Here is a 23,082-nt window from a genome sequence, read left to right as displayed (position 1 = left end):
TACTCTCAATTTTATTGACATCTTTCCTATAATTCGGTGACCAGAACTGTACACAATACTCCAGATTTGGCCTTACCAATGCCTTATACAAATTCAACATTACATCCCAACTCCTATACTCAATGCTCTGATTAATGAAGGCCAGCAAACCAAAAGCTTTCTTCACCACCCTATCCACATGAGATTCCATCTTCAGGGAACTATGCACCATTATTCCTGGATCCCTCTGTTCTAAAGCATTCTTTAATGCCCTACCATTCACCATGTACGCCCTATTTTGATCAGTTCTACCAAAATGTGGCATTTTTTGTGATGTTTCTGATCGCGTCCAAGAGATCTTGATGTGGGAGGGAGAGGAGCCAGAGGTCGTGGTACATATAGGTACCAATGACATAGGTTGGAAAAGGGGAGATGTCCTGAAAGAAGAATATGGGGAGTTTTATAAAGGCCATCTTTCAGCCCACTCTTCTAAGTGGTCTAAATCTCTCTGCAAGCTTTGAAAACCTACTTCATTATCCACAACTCCACCTATCTTAGTATCATCTGCATACTTACTAATCCAATTTACAACCCCATCATCCAGATCATTAATATATATGATAAACAACATTGGACCCAGTACAGACCCCTGAGGCACACCACTAGACACCGTCCTCCAATCTGACACACAGTTATCCACCACTACTGTCTGGCGTCTCCCATCCAACCACTGCTGAATCCATTTTACTACTTTGATATTAATGCTTAACGATTGAACCTTCCTAGCTAACCTTCCGTGTGGAACCTTGTCAGAGGCCTTACTGAAGTCCATATAGCCAACATCCACCACTTTACCCTTGTCAACTTTCCCAGTAACCTCATCAAAAAATTCAATAAGATTTGTCAAACATGACCTTCCACGCACAAATCCATGTTGACTGTTCCAAATCAGACCCTGTCTATCTAGGTAATTATATATACCATCTCTAAGAATACTTTCCATCAATTTACCCACCACTGACGTCAAACTTTCAAGATGTTAAGGCTTCGTTCATTCATTGTGTTTGTTCTTGGCAAAGTTTTCTACAGAATTGATTTGACATTGCCTTCTTCTGGGCTGTGTCTTTACAAGATGAGTGACCCCAGCCATTATCAATACTCTTCAGAGATTGTCTGGCGTCAGTGGTCACATAACCAGGAATTGTGATATGCACAGCTACTCATATGACCATCCACTACCTGCTCCCAGGGGGCTGATAAGGGGGCTAAGCAGACACTACACCTTGCCAAAGGGTAGTGGAGGGAAGGAGCACCTTACACCTCCTTTGGTAGTGATGTATCTCCATCCCACCACCCAAAATCTTGAACATGCTGGAAGAGGACAAATTTTAAAATATTTTATTTTAATATTTAGAAGCATGTACTTGCAACGGCATGAAAGGAGTGTGATTATGTTTTGTGCAGTGGATTAGACATTTGGAAAATGGTATGTTTATTGTTGAGAGAGTTTAAGTTGCCACCACCAATACAACTCCCTGAAAATCTGTTTAACACTCCTGCGTATATATTTGTAGTTTCAACTTAAGAGCATCCTGCCTAGGTGCCAGAGCTCTCATTTTTCTGGTCTTTTGGTGGTGAAGACTTTGGTAGATTGAAGATCAATCAAGACTCTGAAAATCGATCAAGGTTAATTTTGTAAAATATTAGGATTCAGTTTCTATAGCTGCTAATCCACCAAAGTCTTCACCACCAACAGACCAGTAGTGTTGCTAATTTTAATGGATAGGAACGTTGATTTGGATGGATTTTGGTAGCTTAGCTGCAAGAGCCACTTTGGGTGAGATTTGAGCTAAGACCATAAGACATAGGAGCAGAGTTAGGCCATTCGGCCTATTGAGTATGCTCCACCATTCCATCATGGCTGATCCCAAATCCCACTCAACCTCATACACCTGCCTTCCTGCCATATCCTTTGATGCCCTGACTGATCAGGAAATGATCAACTTCCGCCTTAAATATACCCACGGATGACCTCCACTGCAGTCTGTGGCAGAGCATTCCACAGATTCACTACTCTCTGGTTAAATAAATTCCTGCTTACCTCTGTTCTAAAAGGTCACACTTCAATTTTAAAGTCCTCTGGTTCTGGATACCCCAATCATGGGAAAAATCCTATCCACATCCACCCTATCTAATCCTTTCAGTATTTGGTAGTTTTTAATGAGCTCCCCATGCATCCTTCTGAATTCCAGTGACTACAGGTCCAAAGCTGCAAAATGTGTTAACTCCTTCATTCCTGGAATCATCCTCGTGAGCCTCTTCTGGACATTCTGTTGTTCCATAGTTAGGATGGATATTAAAAAAAAGTAGAGGTTTCTAGTGCTCTGGCCATCTCTACAGTTGGATAACAGAAACAAAAATATATTTAGTAGGATTGTGCACAAATTATTTATTGTGGTGTTTTTGAGCAGTAGTGTCTGCAGTCTTCTTACTTTCTGTATTCTTTCTTAGTCCTTTGTCACATGGAATATCAGTCGTAGCCCATTCAGTTTTTGAGTCAAGTTGAAATATTTCCATTCTTGCATTTCCACAGTTATGGTAGAACAGTGCCTATAAAAAGTATTTCCACCTCCCCCCCCCCCCCCGGGAAGTTTTCATGTTTTATTGTTATACAACATTGAACCACAGTGGATTTAATTTGGCTTTTTTAACACTGATCAACAGAAACAGACTCGTGTCAAAGTGGAAACAGATCTCTACAAAGTGATCTAAATTAATTATAAATGTAAAATACAAAATAATTGTGTAAATGTTCACACACAAAATCATCACTGGTACAGCCAATTAGTTTTAGAAGTCACATAATTAGTTAAATGGAGATCACCTGTATGCAGTCAAGGCATTTCAATTGATTGTCATAAAAAAACTCCTGTATCTGGAGGGTTCAACTGCTGGTGAGTCAGTATCTTGCCAAAAACTACACCATGAAGAGCAAAAGAACACTCCAAGCAACTCTGAAAAAAATTACTGAAAAGCACAAGTCAGGAGATGGATACAAGAAAATTTCCAAATCACTGAATATCCCTTGGAATCAATCAACAAGAAATGGAAAGAATATGTCACAGCTGTAAATCTGCCTAGAGCAGGCCGTTCTCAAAAACTGAGTAACCGTGCTAGAAGGGGACTAGTAAGGGAGGCCACCAAGAGACCTATGACAACTCTGGAGGAGTTACAAGCTGCAGTGGCTGAGATGAGAGACACTAGGCGTTCAGCAACTGTTGCCTGGATATTTCACCTTTCACAGCTTTATGAGAGAGTGGCAAAGAGAAAAAAACTCTTATGAAATCTCAGCTAGAGTTTGCCAGAAGGCATGTGGGAGACCCTGAACTCTGCAGGAAGAAGGTTCTATGGTCCGATTAAACCAAAATTGAGCTTTTTGGTCATCAGACTAAATGCTATGTTTGGCGTAAGCCAAATACCACACATCATCAAAAACCCGCCATCCCTACCATGAAGCATGGTGGTGGCTACATCCTGCTGTGGGAATGCTTCACTGCTGCAGGCCCTGGAAGGTAAAATGAATGCAGCAAAATACAGGGAACTCCTGAAGGAAAACCTGATGCAATCTGCAAGAGAACTGTGACTTGGGAGAAGATTTGTTTTCCAGCAAGACAATGACCCCAAGCATAAAGCCTAAGCTACACAGGAATGGCTTAAAACAACAAAGTTAATGTCCAATTGAGAGTTTGTGGCTGGACTTGAAAAGGGCTGTTCACTCATGATCCCAATGCAATCTGACAGAGCTTGAGCAGTTCTCTAAAGAAAAATGGAGAAAAATTGCAGAGTCCAGATGTGCAAAGCTGATAGACTCAAGGCTGTAATTGTTGCCAAAGGTGCATCTACTAAATACTGACTTGAAGGGGGTGAATACTTATGCAATCAATTATTTTGTGTTTTATATTCGTAATTAATTTAGATCACTTTGTAGACATCTGTTTTCACTTTGACATGAAAGAGTCTTTTTCTGTTGGTTACTGTCAGAAAAAGCCAAATCAAATCCATTGTGATTCAAAGTTGTAAATCATGAAAACTTCCAAGGGCAGTGAATGCTTTTTATAGGCATTGTATCTGTGCTTTGGCCTTGATAGTAAAGTTGCTGTGAATTTTCAAAGGTTGACAAGACTGATTAAAATGAAAATTTTGGGAGACAGCCTGTGATTTAAAAAAAATCAAACAAATCAGATGACTGAGACCCCAAATGTAAAAAGCAAAAACATTTGTAGACATTTTGTCTGTATTGAATAAGCACAAATATAGAGCCCTTTGAAGTAAGCCTGATTTGGCTGTTGAGTCCTGTATGCATGCGTAAGGGGCTGAATACCTTTTGTTGCTTTTATCTCCAGGGTTTCTAAAGCAGCTGTTTTACAATTCAGCAATATACTAAAAGTGGAATGGAAATTGCAACTTAAAAGTAATAAACTCAAGATGCTGATGAGGTTAAGCAGTGAGGGAGAGGGAGATCTGGAAATGGTTCATTGTCTTCACAGAAGAGGGGAATGCTGTGAAAAATGGATGAGTAATATGAAATACCAGATGAGATAAAATTTGAGAAAATAATAAAGTTTTTGCATCTTTAGAAAAAGCTTAATAGCCAAGCTTAATTGAATCATATTCCATTGTTAAGTGAAGTGGAGGGAAGCATTAAGTTTATTTTCCAATTTTCTCTGGCTACTTGCATGATGCTGGAAGCCTGGAAAATTGTCAGCATGTAGCATTTAATTTGAAATGGAAAAACAAACAGAATGAGTAACTATATGCAATTTAATCTAACCTTTGTGATGGTCCAAAAACACTTGTGGGTGCCCTAACTCCTGTTAACAGAACAGATGAGAAGATAGATAAGAAGATATTCATATTCTTTACTGTCAGAGGTAAAGATCATAAATGCATGGTGATCTTGGTAAAATTTATAAAGCATTAACTAGGCCACAGCTAAAGGACCTTATACACCAATTCTCGGAAGGAATTGATTGCACTTTAGAGGTTAAATAGCAAGATTTTTGAGAATCTTGTTCGAATTTCATTGAAGTCTACTCTCATTATTCTAAATTCTAGTCAATGCAAGTCCAATGAAAGTTGGCTAGGTTGGGTTTTTATTTGAGTAGAGATGGCTGGCAGATTTAATTGAGATCAGTAATTGGTTTATTTTATCACATGAAACCAAGATACAGTTTTTAAAAAAACCTTTGTTTTGCATGCTATCCAGACAGATCATACCAAACATTAATACACCACGATAGTGCAAAAGGAAAAACGGTAACAAAATGAAAAATATAATTTTGAAATTTCAGATAAAGTGAATTGCAGGTAGACAAATAAGGTGCAAGGGCCGTGACAAGGTGCATTGAGATACCAAGAGTTTTATCTTTATCATGTGTGAGGCTTGTTTAAGAGTTTAACAAGAGGATAGAAGCTGTCCTTGAGTCTGATTGGTACCCATTTTAAAGCTTTTATATTTTCTGCCCGATTGGGAGAGTTGGGTGGTGCAGAGAAAAGAAAAGGGGTCTTTGATCATGTTGGCTGCTTTCCTGAGGCGGCAGTAAGTGTAGACAGAATGAATGGAGGGGAGTCTGATTTCCTTGATAGCTTCCTGGAGTCTTGGGCAGAGCAGTTGACATGTACAGTAACGTAGTAACATAACGCTTTACAGTGGCAGCCAAACGGGTTCAGTTTCTGTTGCTGCCAGTAAGGAGTTTGTACATTCTCTCCATGACTGTATGGGTTTCATCCAGATGCTCTGGTTTCCTCCCAGATATATTCCAAAGACATATGGAGAGTAAGTTGTGGACATACTGTGCTGGTGCCAGAAGCATGGCGACCCTTGCAGGCTGTCCCCAGCACATCCTCAGACTGTGTTGGTTGTTGACACAAATAATGCATTTCACTGTATGTTTTGATGTGCATAGAACACATAATGTTAATCTCTCAAAATCTTTGAGATCTTTGTTTACCCAGTTGTGATGCAACCATAGAGGATCTATAAAGGTCTGAATCAGTAAGCATTTCACTTAACAGAGAGGTCATATTCTGAGGGTTTGTAGACTTAGATAATTGATAGAATTATAAATTATTCCTTCGAGATGGTGATAAGGATTCATAACACTACAATAATATTTCCTTTGAAATTTTATTGCAGAAGCTCCAGCCTTGTTTAAGAAGAAATTGGAAAACATAACTGTTGAAGAAAGACAGACAGCTATTTTGGAAGTAGAACTCACAAAACCTTGCAGTGATATCAAGTGGATGAAAAACAATGTCGTCATCCAGCCTGATGGTAAAATAGACATTACGGCAGATGGAAACAAGCAAATCCTTACTATTAAAGATGTGAGATTAACTGACCGTGGTAATTACACTTGTGAAACACTTCATGAAAAGACAAAAGGAAGGTTAACTGTTGAAAGTAAGTTCAGCTGTTTGAACAAAATTCCATTTTCTAGATTTTGTTCAATAATACTAGATATTGACAATCTAAGCTGCTGTTTCTTTTCCCATTATATAAGTATAATGACAGGAGGGAGATTGTGGTTGCCTGCAAAGACCCATGGCATGGGCCTCCATTGGTCAGAGTTGACAATGGATGTTGAGTCCTAGCCTTAGTTGTCTAGATACGCAAACTTGGGCAGGACGATATGGAGAGCAAGCTGTTGCCCATGTAGCAAGCTCCCCTTCTCCACGCATCTGATGAACCCAAAGGAACGGCAGAGACCAATACAGTTTGGTACCAGCAGTGTCACAAGAGTTGCTAGTCAGCATTGAACTCAATATATGACTACCTTACGGGCTCCAGCTCTGAATTTTTCCTTCAGGGGTTACTTCTGCAGCCTTTCCCATGAGTGGGTATAGCCACAAGGCAGTGGAGGTTTGAGATCAGAGTTTTCCTTCTAGGTGAGCTGCCAACCACAGCTGACGAGCCGCATTTGCTCAAAGCGACTGGTTTTAAAATACCAGTTACCCACCTTTGCCCCTTCTCCTGTCAGTAGAAACGGTTCTGCAGGCTAAGTAGCTAAGCCACACGTGAAGGCCAGGAGTTAGACTTGGTTGTCAGAGGCTATTTGAGGCGCACACAACTGGGAGCATTTAATAAGTAGTGGAAGCTTATCCCCATTACCACCCCCGGCTATAACAACCTTAAGGAACCCTTAGGAGACCCATTTCACTGGAAACAGTAGAAGACAGTGTCATATTAGAAGATCAGTTGAGATTTGACTTCAGTGTTGAATGTTATAAAATGGTAAAATAAATAAATATAGAAAATGTAAACATCATATTCAAATAGTAAATGCAACTAACAAACAGTAAGGTTACAGGGCCCATTTCTCTAGAACACTGTTGGTCACATACTTCCAAAACAAAAGCAACTCTCCAACATCATCCTCACTCTCCTACAAGCAAGTAAAATTTGGGTCCAACTTATCAACCTGACTTGGAACTTGTAGGAGCTATCTTTTGGATTAGTTTTCCATGTGAGACCTTAACAAAGATCTTATTAAAGTTAATGTTGCTTAAATAAACTGTAATGCCCTCATTCATTTAGTTGTATAAGATGATGAGAGGCATTAATCGTGTGGATAGCCAGAGGCTTTTTCCCAGGGCTGAAATGGCTAACATGAGGGGGCATAGTTTTAAGGTTCTTAGAAGTAGGTACAGAGGGGATGTCAGAGGTAAGTCTTTCACACAGAGTGGTGGGTGCATGGAATGTACTGCTGGCGACGGTGGTGGAGGTGGATACAATAGGGTCTTTTAAGGGACTGTTAGATAGGTACATGGAGTTTAGAAAAACAGAGGACTATGTGGTAGGAAAATTCTAGACAATTTCTAGAGTAGGTTACATGGTTGGCACAATATTGTGGGCTGAAGGGCCTAGAAACATAGAAAACCTACAGCACAATACAGTAATTTCTAACAATTACTTATTAGAAATTACCTAGGGTTGCCCTCTATTTTTCTGAGCTCCATATACCTGTCCAGGAGTCTCTTAAAAGACCCAATCGTATCCACCTCCACAACCGTTGCCAGCAGCCCATTCCACGTACTCACCACTCTCTGCGTGAAAAAAAAACTTACCCCTAACATCTCCTCTGTACCTACTTCCAAGCACCTTAAAACTGTGCCCTCTCATGATAGCCATTTTAGCCCTGGGAAAAAATCTCTGACTATCTACACGATCAATGCCTCTCATCATCTTATACACCTTTATCAGGTCACCTCTCATCCTCCGTCGCTCCAAGGAAAAAAGGCCGAGTTCACTCAACCTATTCTCATAAGGTATGCTCCCCAATCCTGTAACATTAGGCTTCTGTACTTCCTTCCTGCTGGTAGCAATGAGAAGAGGGAATGTCCTTGGTGATTAGGGTCCTTAATAATTGACTCTGCCTTTCTGAGGCACCGTTCCTTAAAGATGTCTTGGATACTACAGAGGCTAGTATCCATGAGGAAATGACTAATTTTACAACTTTCTGTAGCTTCTTACGATCCTGTGCAGTAGCTTCACCCACCCCTCCCCCACTAGTAGTGATGTCCGTTGCTATGCTCTCCATGGTACATCTGTTGACAAACCAAATCTCTTCAAACTCCTAATGAAATATAGCCACTGTCTTGCCTCCTTTGATCCTCAGAGATATTGATCTCCAAAACTTGAAATTGCTCACTCTATCCACCTCTGATCCCTCTATGAGGATTGGTTGGTGTACCCCTTCTGAAGTCCGCAATCAGCTCTTTGGTCTTACTGATGTTGAGTGCAAGGTTGTTGGTGTGACAGCACTCAACTAGCTGATATGGCTCACTCCTGAAGAGTCCTTGAGATTGCCGCTGCCTTATTTGTGATTTAGCATATTATGGTGGTGTCATCTGCAAACTTGTCAATGAAGTTCGAGCAGAATGTGTATGTATAGGGAGTATATTAGCCTGTGAGCGCAGTCTTGTGGGGGACCAGTGTAAAGGATATGTGTAGTGATTTGCAGGCTATGCTTACTGATTGTGTCTATTGGTTAGGAAATCAAGGATCCAGCTGGAAGTGTTGAATCCCAGGTCAGGAAGGTTGGAGATGACATTGGTCTCACGGGCCTGTGATTACCTGGTTTATCTCTGATATCTGGATTGAATAAGGATATTTCTTGATTGTCCCTGACTAAATTGGATAGACCAGGACTTCTATATGATTTTACTTTTTCTGCAAACTTCAATCAAAGTTTCAAGTTACATTCATAGCTATAATACAGACTGATGATGATTTGTGCTTTTCATGTGCTGAAAACAAACCATAATACAAGGCATGAATCCTGTTTTTCTCAATGTTATAAACTCTGCAAGCCAAATTCTTAATCTACTTCAGAGTGATGTTTATCATGAATATATGGGATCTAAAATGGCTTATTTCACTGTTCTCTTATTAAGCTTTCTTTCTGAAAAGGTTATGCAATTTGACCAATTTGTGATTTGTTGCATTTAATGTTTTGTATTTTAATAATGCATTAATAATAATAATAAAATATCTTGGTTTAATTAGTGAGAAAAATTAAACTGATCAAAGGATTGGAAGAGGTGAATGTGCATGAGAAAGAAACTTGCACTTTTGAAGTTGAGCTGTCTCATGAAGAAGTGGACGTAACCTGGTTGAAGGATAATATCAGACTGAAATCAGGTCCCAACTGCAAGGTTACTACACAGGGCAAGAAACATGCTCTGACATTGTCTGCTTTGAGAATTGAGGATTCAGGACTAGTTAGTTTCAAAGCTGAAGGTATACATACATCTGGAAGACTCAATGTAACAGGTAAATATTTAAAGTACAAGAGCGAGTCACATACTTTGCTTTGGGTTAAGACTATAAGACATAGGAGCAGGATTAGGCCATACAGCCCATCAAATCTGCTTTGCCACTCCGATCATGGCTGATTTATTATCCCTTTCAACTCCATTCCCCTACCTTCTGCTTGTAATCTTTAATGCCCTTACAATTTAAGAACCTATCAACCTCCACTTCAGGTATATCCAATGACTTGGCCTCCACAGCCATGTGTGACAATGAATTGCACAGATTCACCACCTATGGCTAAAGAAATCCCTCTTCATCTCTGTTGTAAAGGGATATCCTTGTATTCTGAGGCTGTGCTCTCTGGTTTTAGATTCTTGCACTATAGGAAACATCCTCTCCACACCTACTCTATCTAGGCCATTCAATATTCAATAGGTTTCAGTGAGATTCCCCCCCCCCACCTCATTCTTCTGAACCCCATTGAGAACAGATCCTGAGCTATCAAACGCACCATGTTCATTCCCGGGATAGTTCTTGTGAACACCCTCTGAGCCCTCTCCAATGCTAGCACATACTTTCTTAAACAAGAGACCCACAGCTTCACTATACTTAGTTATGTCTGACCAATGCCTTATAAAGCCTTAGCATTCCATCCTTGCTTTTATATTCTAGTCCTTTTGAAATTAAAGCTAACATTACACTTGCCTTCCTTACTACCAACATAATGTGCAAGTTAACCTTTAGGAAATCCTTTACTAGGACTCCGAAGTTGCTTTACACCTTAGATTTCCGAATTTGTTCCCTTTTACGAAAGTAATCTACTCCTTTATTCCTTCTGCAAACACTTCCCTACATTGTATTCCATCTGCTACTACTTTCCTGGTTCTCGTAACCTAAGTCCTTCTGCAGACTCACAGCTTCCTCAGTACTCTCTGTCCCTCCACCTATCTTTGTATTATCCACAAACATAGCCATCATCCCTTTACCCAAATCATTGGCATATAATATGAAAAGTGGTCTCAATGCCAACCTCTGTGGGACACTTGTAGTCACCAGCAGCCAAACAGGAAAGGCCCTCTGTATTCCCACTCTTTGCCTCCTGCCAGTCAACCAATCTTCTATCCATGCTAGTATCTTTCCTTTAATACCATGGGCTCCTTTCTTGTTAAGTAGCCCCATGTGTGGCATCTTGTTAAAGGATTTCTGAAAATCCAAGTAAACAACATCCTCTGACTCTCCATTTTCTATCTTGCCTGTTACTTCTTCAAAAAATTCCAATAGATTTGTCAGGCAAGATTTCCCCTTAAGGAAACCGTGCTGACTTTGGCATATTTTACCATGTACCTCCAAGTACCCCAAAACCTCATCCTTAATAATGGACTCCAACAGCTTCCCAACCACTGAAGTCAGGCTGACTCCAACAGCTTCCCAACCACTGAAGTCAGGCTGACTCCAACAGCTTCCCAACCACTGAAGTCAGGCTAACTGGCCTATAATTTCCTTTTTCTGCCTCTCTCCCTTCCTAAAGAGTGGTGTGACATTTGTACTTTTCCAGTCCTCAAAACCATTTCAAAATCTAGTGATTCCTTAATAAATCTAATGACTCCTAGTGCTTCCACAATTTCTTCATACCTCTTTTAGAACCCTGGGGTGTAGTCCATCTGGTCCAAGTGACTTATCTACCTTCAGACCTTTAAGCTTCCCAAGCATCTTCTCCTTAGTAATTGAATTTCTGGCATTCTACTGGTATCTTCAGTGAAAACTGATGCAAAGTACTTGTTGGGTTCATTCGCCATTTTTTTGTCTTCCATTATTTACTAGCTCACAAGTGTCATTTTCCAGCAGTTTGGTATCCACTCTTGCCTTACTTTTATTCTTTGTATATCTGGGAAAAAATTGTTATCTTCTTATATTATTGACTTGATTACCTTCAGATTTCATCTTTATATTTGCACTTGCATAGCTTGCTGCCTTCTGCACTTGACTTGATCTTTCAATGATCCTGTTATAGTTATTCTGTAGATTTGCTGAGTATGCCCTCAGGGTTGTATGTGGTGACATGAACTCTGAAAATAAAATTTACTTTGAACTTTTTTCCCTCTCCTTATTGCTTTTTAGATGATTTCTGTTGGTTTTTAAAAGCTTCCCAGTCCTCTAACTTCCTCTAGCTTAACAGAGCTAACTGCTGCCCATTGGCTCTCCCCATCATCATATTGTTTCAAAATGTCATAAATTAGTAAGCATTGTGCACTAGCGGTGGTATAAAATAAATGCCTCTCGCTATAAGTAAATAACACCCCAAAGTGAATTAAAATGGAATGGATACAAAGTAGAAGTGTCTACCCTCCTGCCTTAGAATGTGCTGCTGTAGCCTTCAAGTTTTCCTTTGTGTGTAGCCTTCAAGTTTTCCTTTGTGCTGTTATGATTTCCAGTAAATGTATTTTTATCAGTTAATTCTCACTGACCTCAATTTTTATTGAAACTCCTCAATGTCAAACCCAGTCAAATTCTGCCATGAAATCAGGGCTACCATTTACCATACTTTCAAATTTCAGTTTTATGGATGTGGATTGTACTCAAAGGTATCCATCTGAAATGAGCTGATGCAAGTTGGTTGATACTGCCAAACACAGCTTACACGGAGGGGAGTAATTGTCCACTCATTACATTTCAATATAGAGAGGTTAAACTTGCAAGTTTTGTTTTGCACATTGTAGTTACTCTTATTTTTTTTTTAAACAGAGCCTCTGGTGACCTTTGTTAAACTTTTAGAGGATATAAAAGTTCCAGAGAAAGATAAAGTTGTTTTCGAATGTGAACTGTCAAGAGCCAACGTAGAAGTTAAATGGTTTAAGGTATGAAGATACAAAAATAGTTCAATTAATGAGAGAAAATTCAACAAAAGTAATGGATGACTGCTGGTTTAACAGAAAATAAGAGAATACCTATGGCATTGATGATTAGAGTGTCAGTCAGGTACTGTTAAGGCACTACCCTTTCCTGGTGGTTGCTGCAAAGGTGGTTACATATTTGCACGATGATGTACTTTGGAGATGTTTGTTAGATGTTTGTGTGGTTGCAAAAACTACAGATCATATGAGCATTATATTTTCATTAAAGTTGACTAGAATGGCCTATATAGACAAGCTAAATAGTTGTATGATTGTGGGGGGGAGAAGTTGGGTATAATAAATTCCAATTGATTTAACCTGGACATTCTGTGAGGCTCTATGATGCTTATGCACAAGCAATTCTTGAAGCACAAGAATAGACTCATCAGTGCACACTCTCTGCACTGATTTTTATTCTGTCTAGTCATCCCTCAGCATTTGATACTGCACAGAAAATAATTTAAATTTGTCTATCCTCTCCTTATAGTTAACATAGTCCAATTCAGGTAGCATCCTGGTGAACTTTTTTGTCTCTTTTTCAAAGCCTCCATGTCCTTCCTGTGGAGTGGCAACCAGACTGTATGCACTGTTGCCAAAATTCCTATGCAATGGTTATATCTAAGCCATGAAGCCCTTCTCACATTTGTTTCACAGTTCTTGTCTGACATAAGAAAAAAACATTGTTCAGAAGTTAGACGAGCTCTTAATTCCAGATTCAAGTTCTACTGTCTTCCCCCTTCCATTTCAGTCTTGAAGGAGGGTCTTGGCCCAAAACGTCAACCTTTTACATAAATGCTGCCTGACCTGCTGAGTTCCTCCAGCATTTTGTGTGTGTTGCTTTGGATTTCCAACATCTGCAGACTTTCTTGTGTTCTTAATTTTATTGCTTTTCACAATTCTATACATTTATGTTTGATTAGTTCTTCAATTCTTCTATTCTGTCTGGAATCTTAAGAGTGATTTGCCACAGGATAAATTACAAATTTATCTCAGTCATTAATGTTTGCTTGCACTATTATTGAATTTTTGTCCGACTAGAGATTGGAACAAAATTTCTAGTATCAGAAACAGAAGAAAGTGCTGTAAAACCATTTTGGTGTAACATAATGACTAAATTTACAGCTATGTTGGACCATAATTCATATAATCATTATAACTTCCTGCAGGATAATGTGGAAATTAAACCAGGGAAAGGATATAGTATTATATCTAAAGGAAGGAAAAGGAGTCTTATCATTTATCGATGTGGACATGAACACCAAGCACAATACACATGTGATGCGGTGGATTGCAAGTCATCAGCCATGCTCACTGTCCATGGTATGTGGTTAGTGGTGATTGGTCCTTATTTATACCACTGTTAAGTTTTAATAAAGTAATTCTAATATCCGTGCTTGCTTGACCTAAATGATTCTGTCTGAATTGCAAGACAATAGACAATTATACATGTAAATATTTGTGTGTAGGATCTCACCCATATATTTATACAAACTTATCTTAAATGTTGCAATTGAACCTGCATCTACTATTTCTGCTGGCAACTCATTCCTTACTTGCACCACCCTGTGAGTGAAGTTCCCCCTCAGGTTCCCATTAAATAGTTCACATTTCATCCTTAACCTATGACATTTAGATCTCTCTGCATCTCCCCAAAGCCTACATTGCTACCAAGTTTTGTGTCATGAACTGATTGTTACACTTTCTCTTCATTCTAACCATTAATATAGATTATGAACAGCTGATTATTTTTGTGTGCCATTAGTCATTAACTCCCTGCCTAAATATGACTTCTCTAATCCTACTCTCTGTTTTCCATCTGTTAACAAACTTTTAATCTAAACTACCGTTATGCCAGGCACTTCAATAATGTTTAATAATCTCCATTTGTTATCATATCAAAGACTTTCATAAAGTTTAAATACATTATGTCAACTAGTTTACTTTCATGTGTTAGTTACAACTTCAAAAGTTTCTAACAGTAAATAGTTAAATTATTAAACGAAATAGAAAGATTAAGCCTAGGCTCTGGAATTTAGAAGAATGACAAATTATCTCCTGAAGCATAAAATCTCTGAAGGGATTTTGACAGTGTGAATACACAAATATGTTTTACTCAGTAGAGTTGAGATTGGTTTGAATTCCTTCTCTGAGAAAGTTGTCGTGAATGTTTGGAAATCTTCACTGCAATGTGCTGTGTGCATTGACTAATTTAAGCTTGAGGTAGACTTTTAGACTGAAGTATTATGAAGATCACATGAGAAAGTGAAGTGGCGCCTAGAGGTCAGCCATTACTTTTTTGTAGAGCAGGTGAGATTGAAGGTTCATTTGGTCCTGTCCTTGCTCTTACTACTACTTAAATTCTTGTGTAAAAGAAAGATACATTATTACTTGGGATTAAATGGTTGAGAAATATTCTACAGCTGTTAAACATACCCATTATATGTAAATATTTGTAGAATTTTAGTTTGAGAGATGAAATAATATATGGAAGAATGGGTGGCTAAATGTAGAAATGTACCAATGAAACTAGATTTATCATTTTAATTATTTCTGCTCTGTGACATTTGATTTAATAATAGTTGCATTATATAAGCTATCCTTATGTTACCTTGCAATAAAATTGACGTAATGAGTTTACATTGTGATATTTGATGTTAACTGTAAGGATACGTATGCTAGGCAAGAGGATAACAGTGAGGGGAAGGGATAGGAAATGAGTGCATGGAGTATATGGTTGGTAGGCTGAGCAGCTGGGAGAAGGGTAAGAAACTGGGACACTGAGGGCTGGGGGTATGAGAAGTGGGAAGAGTTAGGAGAGAAAAGAGTATGTGGGAGGACCTGGGTAAATCAGGAGAAAAGAGAAATGAATAGAGGTGGAATTCACTGTTCATGCTTTTGGGCTGTAGACTACCCAGGTAGAATATGAAGTTGTGTCCACTGTGTCTCCACCCACAGTTGCATCTCCACCCCTTCCTCCCCCATCTGATAATAAGGATGAAACCAAAGTAAGATCCCAGAAAGGTTTAACAAAGCATGGGCTTGAATGATGAAGTACGGTTTAGATGCATGATTATGGAAGTAGATACAATGGAAAAAATATAGAATGTAAAACTGAGATAGAAAAGATTTCTATAATCAAAATATTACAGCAGTTTTATTTGAATACATGAAGCATAGAGGATGAAGGAAGGGGAATTCTAGCAGGTTAGAGCACAAAATTAAATAAAAGGGGCAGAGAGAACAGTTAAGAGTACTGGTCTTACTATAAGCTATGGAGGGAGAGAAGATGGGATGTTTGCTTGTGTACACGTGGTGAAATTCTGGGATCATCTTATCCACATTGGCCATGATGTCAGATGCATAGTCCATCTTTTCAACTGTAACAAAACTAGGTTAATCTTTTTTGAAAACTGAAGGACTAGAAGCTATCCAATTTACATCAACTTGAAACTGAAATACAAAATTGGTTGATCTACCAAAAGTACCCTACATTGTAATGGATAGAGAACAGAACATTATTTGGTGCAAATGAGAGTTCAGCCCTGCTTCACTTTGTTCTAGTTAGCCTATTTAGAAAATTATTGCTGTTTTGTTGCTTGATTCTTAACTATTATTACATTAATAGTAATAATTGACATAACAGGTCAGTGCAGTGCCAATCAATGTGCCTACACATGTCAGTATATCCCTTTTGGGCTCCTTATTTTAGAAAGGATATACTGACATTGGAGAGGGTTCAGGGAATATTCATGAGAATGATTCCAAGAATGAAAGGGTTATCATATGAGGAACGTCTGGCAACTCTTGGGCTGTATTCCCTGGTGTTCAGGAGAATGAGGGGTAATCTAACAGATGCATTCCGAATGTTAAAAGGCCTGAACAGATTAGATGTGGCAAAGTTATTTCCCATGGTAGGGAAGTCTAAAACAAGAAGGCATGACTTTAGGATTGAAGAATGTCCATTTAGAACAGGGATGCGGAGAAATTACTTTAGTCAGAGGGAGCTAAGTCTGTGGAATTTGTTGCCATGAGCGGCTGTGGAAGCCAAGTAATTAGGTGCATTTAAGGCAGAGATTTGCCAGGGTATCAAAGGGTATGGAGAGAAGGCAGGGGAGTGGGGATGACAGGAAGAATTGGATCAGCTCATGAGCAGACTCGATGGGCCGGATGGCTTACTTCTGCTCCTGTGTCTTTGGTCTTATGGTCTTGCACTGAAGTTGCAATGAGAAAAGTGAAAGCGGGAAAGCACTTGGATTTATATGGCTTCAGGACGTTTCGAATTCTCTAAAGGTTAACTTGCAGGTTGAGTCAGTGATAAGGAAAGCAAATGCAAAGTTAGCATTCAATTTGTGGGAATTAGAGTATTAAAGCAAGGATGCAATGTTAAGGTACTGGTGAGGCCTCATTTGGAGAACTGTGAGCAGTTTTAGGCCCCTTATTGAAGAAAGGATGTGCTGACATTGGAGAGAATTCAAAAGCGGTTCATAAAAATGATTCCATAATTGAAAGGCTTGTCATAAGGAGTGTTTGATAGTGCTGGGCCTCTACTCACTGGAATTGAGAAGGATAAGGGAGGATCTAATTGAACCCTATCAAATGTTGAATGGCCTCGACAGGATGGATTTGGAGAGGATGTGATGGAGGAGTCTAAGACCAGAGGACGTAGCCTCAAAACAGAGGGATGTCCATTTAGAACAGAGAGGAGGAGGAATTTCTTTAGCCAGAGAGTGGTGAATCTGTGGAATTCATTGCCACAGGTGGCTGTGGAGGCCAAGTTATTTCGGATATGTAAGGTAGAGGGTGGTAGATTCTTGATTAGTCAGGACATGAAAGGATATGTGGAGAAGGCAAGAGATTGGGACTGAGAGGGAAATGAATCAGCCATGATAAAACGGCTGATCAGACCCGATGGGCCAAATGGCCTAATTCTGCTCCTATATCTTATGATATTAATTTAAGGTGAGGGTAGAAAGATTTAAAAGAGACCTGAAATGTAATTCTATTGCTCAGAGATTGGTCAGCATATGGAACAAGCTGCCAGGGGAAGTGCTAGAGGCAGGTATAATAATGCTGTTTCAATGACATTTGGACAGGGTTATGGATAGGAAAAGGTTTAGAGCGAGATGAGCCAAATGCAGGTAAGTAGGATTAGCTCAGGAAGGCACCTTGGTTGCGGAGGATAAATTGGGCTAAAGGGCCTGTTTCAATACTGCATGACTGTACAGTACAATTTATCTCTAATGAACTTGCTATATTGTCCAAGCAGTTAGAGGTTAGAATTTATTAAATAGATACAGTTAGACACCAAGTGCAATTTCTACCATGCTCCTTTATGGAAGGATTGAAAATCAAATGAGGAATTCTGGTTTAAACAACTAGACCAGATTTTTTGGTTTGTTTATTTATGGGATGCAGATTTACAAGGTTGACATTCGTTGTGCACACTGATTGCTCACTGAACCAAGTAGTTTGCAGGCCATTTCAAGGGCAGATAAGAAGTAAATACACTGGTGAAATTACAGCTAAGCTGTACAAGAATGGCAAATTTCATGCCCTTGAAGAACATTAACACACCAAAATAGCTTTATTTGTCAAATGCGTTGCTTTCATCAATAACCAATAAAATCCAAGGATTTGCTAGAGGTGTATATAAGACCATAAGATATAGGAGCCGAATTAGGCCACTTGGCCCAGTGAGTCTGCTCCACCATTCAACCGTGGCTGATTTATTATCTGTCCCAACCCCATTCAACCGCATTCTGTAAATTATGGTTGAAAATTGTTACTGTAGGCAAGAAGTTCTATGGAGGCAAATTCAAGCAATAAATAGAAGATTTACTACTCCGTTTCTTCTTTAGCTCGTGACATCAAAGTAGTCCGGCCTTTGGAAGATCTTGAAGTGATTGAACAGGAGAGTGCTGCCTTCTTATGTGAAATTTCACATGACGAAGTTGATTTTCAGTGGTTTAAGAACGACGTAAAAATCAAGGCTGGGGACAATGTGAAATTACGTCAAGAAGGTAGAATTTTTCTTGATTATTTTAAAGTGAAGATTTTAGATTGGTATATGCTATTATTCAAATGTATGCTTCCAATAGGAACCAAGTAATGCCCAGTCAGTGGATGCCCTAAAGCCTCATTTTGCACATATCCATATTGCATTTTCAGTTGCAGATCTAGATATAACCAACTGTTTTGTATATAGGAAGGACACATATTCTACTCTTTAAATCAGTGAAGCCTGAAGATGCTGCAGAGATAAAGTTTGTTGCTGAAAGTGCCACTTCCAGAGCTTTCCTTCGAATTAAAGGTAAGAATTCTTGGAGGAGCAATGGAGAAACTTTGAGAGAAAAAGCTCTTGTATTGTATATTACATAAACACAAGATATTCTGCCCATGTCTGTACATTGCAACAGAGTCATAACGCAAAGATTTTTACTCCCTTATGTTGTGAGATGGATGTAAGATTTAAATAAATTCTAATGCTGGAAATCCAGAACAACACATAGAAAATGCTGGAAGAACTCAGCAGGTTAGGAAGCATTTTTGGAGAGAAATAAATAGTTGGCAATTTTGGCCGAGGTCCTTTGTCAGGACTGGAAACGAAGGGGGAAGAAGCCAGAGTAAGAAGGAAATAAGTACAAGCTTGCAGGTGATAGGTGAGTCCAGGTGAACTAAAGCTGGGAGGTGATAGATGGAAGTGGTAAAGGGCTGGAAAAGATGGAATCTGATAGGAGAGGAGGGTCGACCCTAGGAGAATGTGAAGGTAACAAAGGTACCAGAGTGAGTTAATAGGTGGATAATATGGTGGAATTCTTCATTAAGATGGAGAGTGACATAGTTAATTCAGAAACAAAGGTTCTGAACTTAAAGAGGGGTAACTTTGAAGGTATGAGACGTGAATTAGCTAAGATAGACTGGCAAATGACACTTAAAGGATTGACGGTGGATATGCAATGGCAAGCATTTAAAGATTGCATGGATGAACTACAACAATTGTTCATCCCAGTTTGGCAAAAGAATAAATCGAGGAAGGTAGTGCACCCGTGGCTGACAAGAGAAATTAGGGATAGTATCAATTCCAAAGAAGAAGCATACAAATTAGCCAGAAAAAGTGGCTCACCTGAGGACTGGGAGAAATTCAGAGTTCAGCAGAGGAGGACAAAGGGCTTAATTAGGAAGGGGAAAAAAGATTATGAGAGAAAACTGGCAGGGAACATAAAAACTGACTGTAAGAGCTTTTATAGATATGTAAAAAGGAAAAGACTGGTAAAGACAAATGTAGGTCCCCCACAGACAGAAACAGGTGAATTGATTATGGGAAGCAAGGACATGGCAGACCAATTGAATAATTACTTTGGTTCTGTCTTCACTAAGGAGAACATAAATAATCTTCCAGAAATAGTAGGGGACAGAGGGTCCAGTGAGATGGAGGAACTGAGCGAAATACATGTTAGTAGGGAAGTGGTGTTAGGTAAATTGAAGGGATTAAAAGCAGACAAATCCCCAGGGCCAGATGGTCTGCATCCCAGAGTGCTTAAGGAAGTAGCCCAAGAAATAGTGGATGCATTAGTGATAATTTTTCAAAACTCGTTAGATTCTGGACTGGTTCCTGAGGATTGGAGGGTGGCTAATGTAACCCCTCTTTTTAAAAAAAGAGGGAGAGAGAAACCGGGGAATTATAGACCGGTTAGCCTAACGTCGGTGGTGGGGAAACTGCTGGAGTCAGTTATCAAAGATGTGATAACAGCACATTTGGAAAGCGGTGAAATCATCGGACAAAGTCAGCATGGATTTGTGAAAGGAAAACCATGTCTGACGAATCGCACAGAATTTTTTGAGGATGTAACTAGTAGAGTGGATAGGAGAGAACCAGATGTGGTATATTTGGATTTTCAAAAGGCTTTTGACAAGGTCCCACACAGGAAATTAGTGTGTAAACTTAAAGCACACGGTACTGGGGGTAAGGTATTGATGTGGATAGAGAATTGGTTGGCAGACAGGAAGCAAAGAGTGGGAATAAACGGGACCTTTTCAGAATGGCAGGCAGTGACTAGTGGGGTACCGCAAGGCTCAGTGCTGGGACCCCAGTTGTTTACAATATATATTAATGACTTGGATGAGGGAATTAAATGCAGCATCTCCAAGTTTGCGGATGACACGAAGCTGGGCGGCAGTGTTAGCTGTGAGGAGGATGCTAAGAGGATGCAGGGTGACTTGGATATGTTGGGTGAGTGGGCAAATTCATGGCAGATGCAGTTTAATGTGGATAAATGTGAAGTTATCCACTTTGGTGGCAAAAATAGGAAAACAGATTGTTATCTGAATGGTGGCCGATTAGGAAAAGGGGAGGTGCAATGAGACCTTGGTGTCATTATACACCAGTCATTGAAAGTGGGCATGCAGGTACAGCAGGCGGTGAAAAAGGCGAATGGTATGCTGGCATTTATAGCGAGAGGATTCGAGTACAGGAGCAGGGAGGTACTACTGCAGTTGTACAAGGCCTTGGTGAGACCACACCTGGAGTATTGTGTGCAGTTTTGGTCCCCTAATCTGAGGAAAGACATCCTTGCCATAGAGAGAGTACAAAGAAGGTTCACCAGATTGATTCCTGGGATGGCAGGACTTTCATATGAAGAAAGACTGGATGAACTAGGCTTGTACTCGTTGGAATTTAGAAGATTGAGGGGGGATCTGATTGAAACGTATAAAATCCTAAAGGTATTGGACAGGCTAGATGCAAGAAGATTGTTCCTGATGTTGGGGAAGTCCAGAATGAGGGGTCACAGTTTGAGGATAAGGGGGAAGCCTTTTAGGACTGAGATTAGGAAAAACTTCTTCACACAGAGAGTAGTGAATCTGTGGAATTCTCTGCCACAGGAAACAGTTGAGGCCAGTTCATTGGCTATATTTAAGAGGGAGTTAGATATGGCCCTTGTGGCTACGGGGATCAGGGGGTATGGAGGGAAGGCTGGTGCAGGGTTCTGAGTTGGATGATCAGCCATGATCATAATAAATGGCGGTGCAGGCTCGAAGGGCCGAATGGCCTACTCCTGCACCTATTTTCTTTGTTTCTATGTTAATGATAAAAGACGTAGAAGAGAGCCAGAATGGGGATGGAAAAAGGGAGAAGGCTGGAGGGGAGAAATCACTAAGGTTGAGAAATCAGTGCTCATGCCATTGGGTTGAAGGCAATCCAGGCAGAATATGAGGTGATGCTCCTTCAACCTGAGAGTGGCCTCATCGTGGCAATTGAGAAGGCCAAGGACCAACATGTCAGAATGGAAATGGGAAGTAGAATTAAAATGGTGGATGGAGTGAAGGTGCTGAAGCAGTCCCCCAGTCTACGTAGGGTCTTACCAATGTAGAGGAGGCTGCACCAGGAACACCAGATATAGTGGATGACCCCCGACATACCTTCACTCCATTAGCCTATGTCTGCATCCAGCAACATCATTCTTTGCCTCTGCTGCATGCGATAATGTGATCCCATACCAGCCAAATCTTTCCATTCCAGCTCTTTTCTGCTCTCTGCTCTGTGACTGTTTCTCCTCTGTCCTTTTTCTCCTCCTGATCTGCTTAGTTCCTACACCCACCCCAGCCCCATCATCCTATTTCTTTCCCTCCTCTACGCACTCTATCTGCCCATCACCACACACTCCTGTTCTTTTCACCTCTCTATTCCCATTTACCCCACTTCCCTTATTTGATTCCATGCTCCATCTTTCTCTCATAGCATATTCCAATATCAACAGCCCTTTGTCACCTCCACCTATTACTCCCGGGCTCTGTAACTACTTCCACACTCCGTCCTGCCCATCATCCCTCTCACCGGGATCTGTCAATTGATTGCTATATCTTGGTCTACCCCACCCTTTCACATTTTTAAAATTACGTTATCTTGGTTTTTCCATCCAAATGATGGATCTTGATCTGAAATGTTGACTGTCCATTTCCTTCCACACATGCCGTCTGATCTGCTAAGCTCCTCCAGAATCTTGATTGTTGTTTAATATTCTAGTGAATCTCCTCTGCACTATCTCTAACACAACAACATCCCATTCAACCAGAACTGCATATAAAACTCCAAGTGCAATCTAAACAACAGGAATTCTGCAGATGCTGGAAATTCAAGCAACACACATCAAAGTTGCTGGTGAATGCAGCAGGCCAGGCAGCATCTCTAGGAAGAGGTACAGTCGACGTTTCAGGCCGAGACCCTTCGTCAGGACTAACTGAAGGAAGAGTGAGTAAGAGATTTGAAAGTTTGAGGGGGAGGGGGGGAAATCCAAAATGATAGGAGAAGACAGGAGGGGGAGGGATGGAGCCAAGAGCTGGACAGGTGATTGGCAAAAGGGATACGAGAGGATCATGGGACAGGAGGTCAGGGAAGAA

General features: G+C 40.0%; 1 protein-coding gene across 1 annotated transcript in view; it reads left to right on the top strand.

Annotated features, from left to right (window-relative positions):
- Nucleotides 1–23,082, top strand: part of obscnb (obscurin, cytoskeletal calmodulin and titin-interacting RhoGEF b) — a 598,125-nt gene that overhangs the window by 89,606 nt on the left and 485,437 nt on the right. The window contains exons 17-22 of the mRNA XM_072254438.1: nt 6,176–6,442; nt 9,548–9,814; nt 12,539–12,651; nt 13,854–14,007; nt 18,546–18,707; nt 18,893–18,997. Coding sequence (XP_072110539.1) covers nt 6,176–6,442; nt 9,548–9,814; nt 12,539–12,651; nt 13,854–14,007; nt 18,546–18,707; nt 18,893–18,997 — 1,068 coding nt within the window. The remainder of the gene's footprint in view (nt 1–6,175; nt 6,443–9,547; nt 9,815–12,538; nt 12,652–13,853; nt 14,008–18,545; nt 18,708–18,892; nt 18,998–23,082) is intronic.

This window comes from Mobula birostris, chromosome 3, assembly GCF_030028105.1.
Source record: "Mobula birostris isolate sMobBir1 chromosome 3, sMobBir1.hap1, whole genome shotgun sequence".
Classification (NCBI taxonomy): Eukaryota; Metazoa; Chordata; class Chondrichthyes; order Myliobatiformes; family Myliobatidae; genus Mobula; species Mobula birostris.
This window is presented reverse-complemented; position numbering and strand designations above follow the sequence as displayed.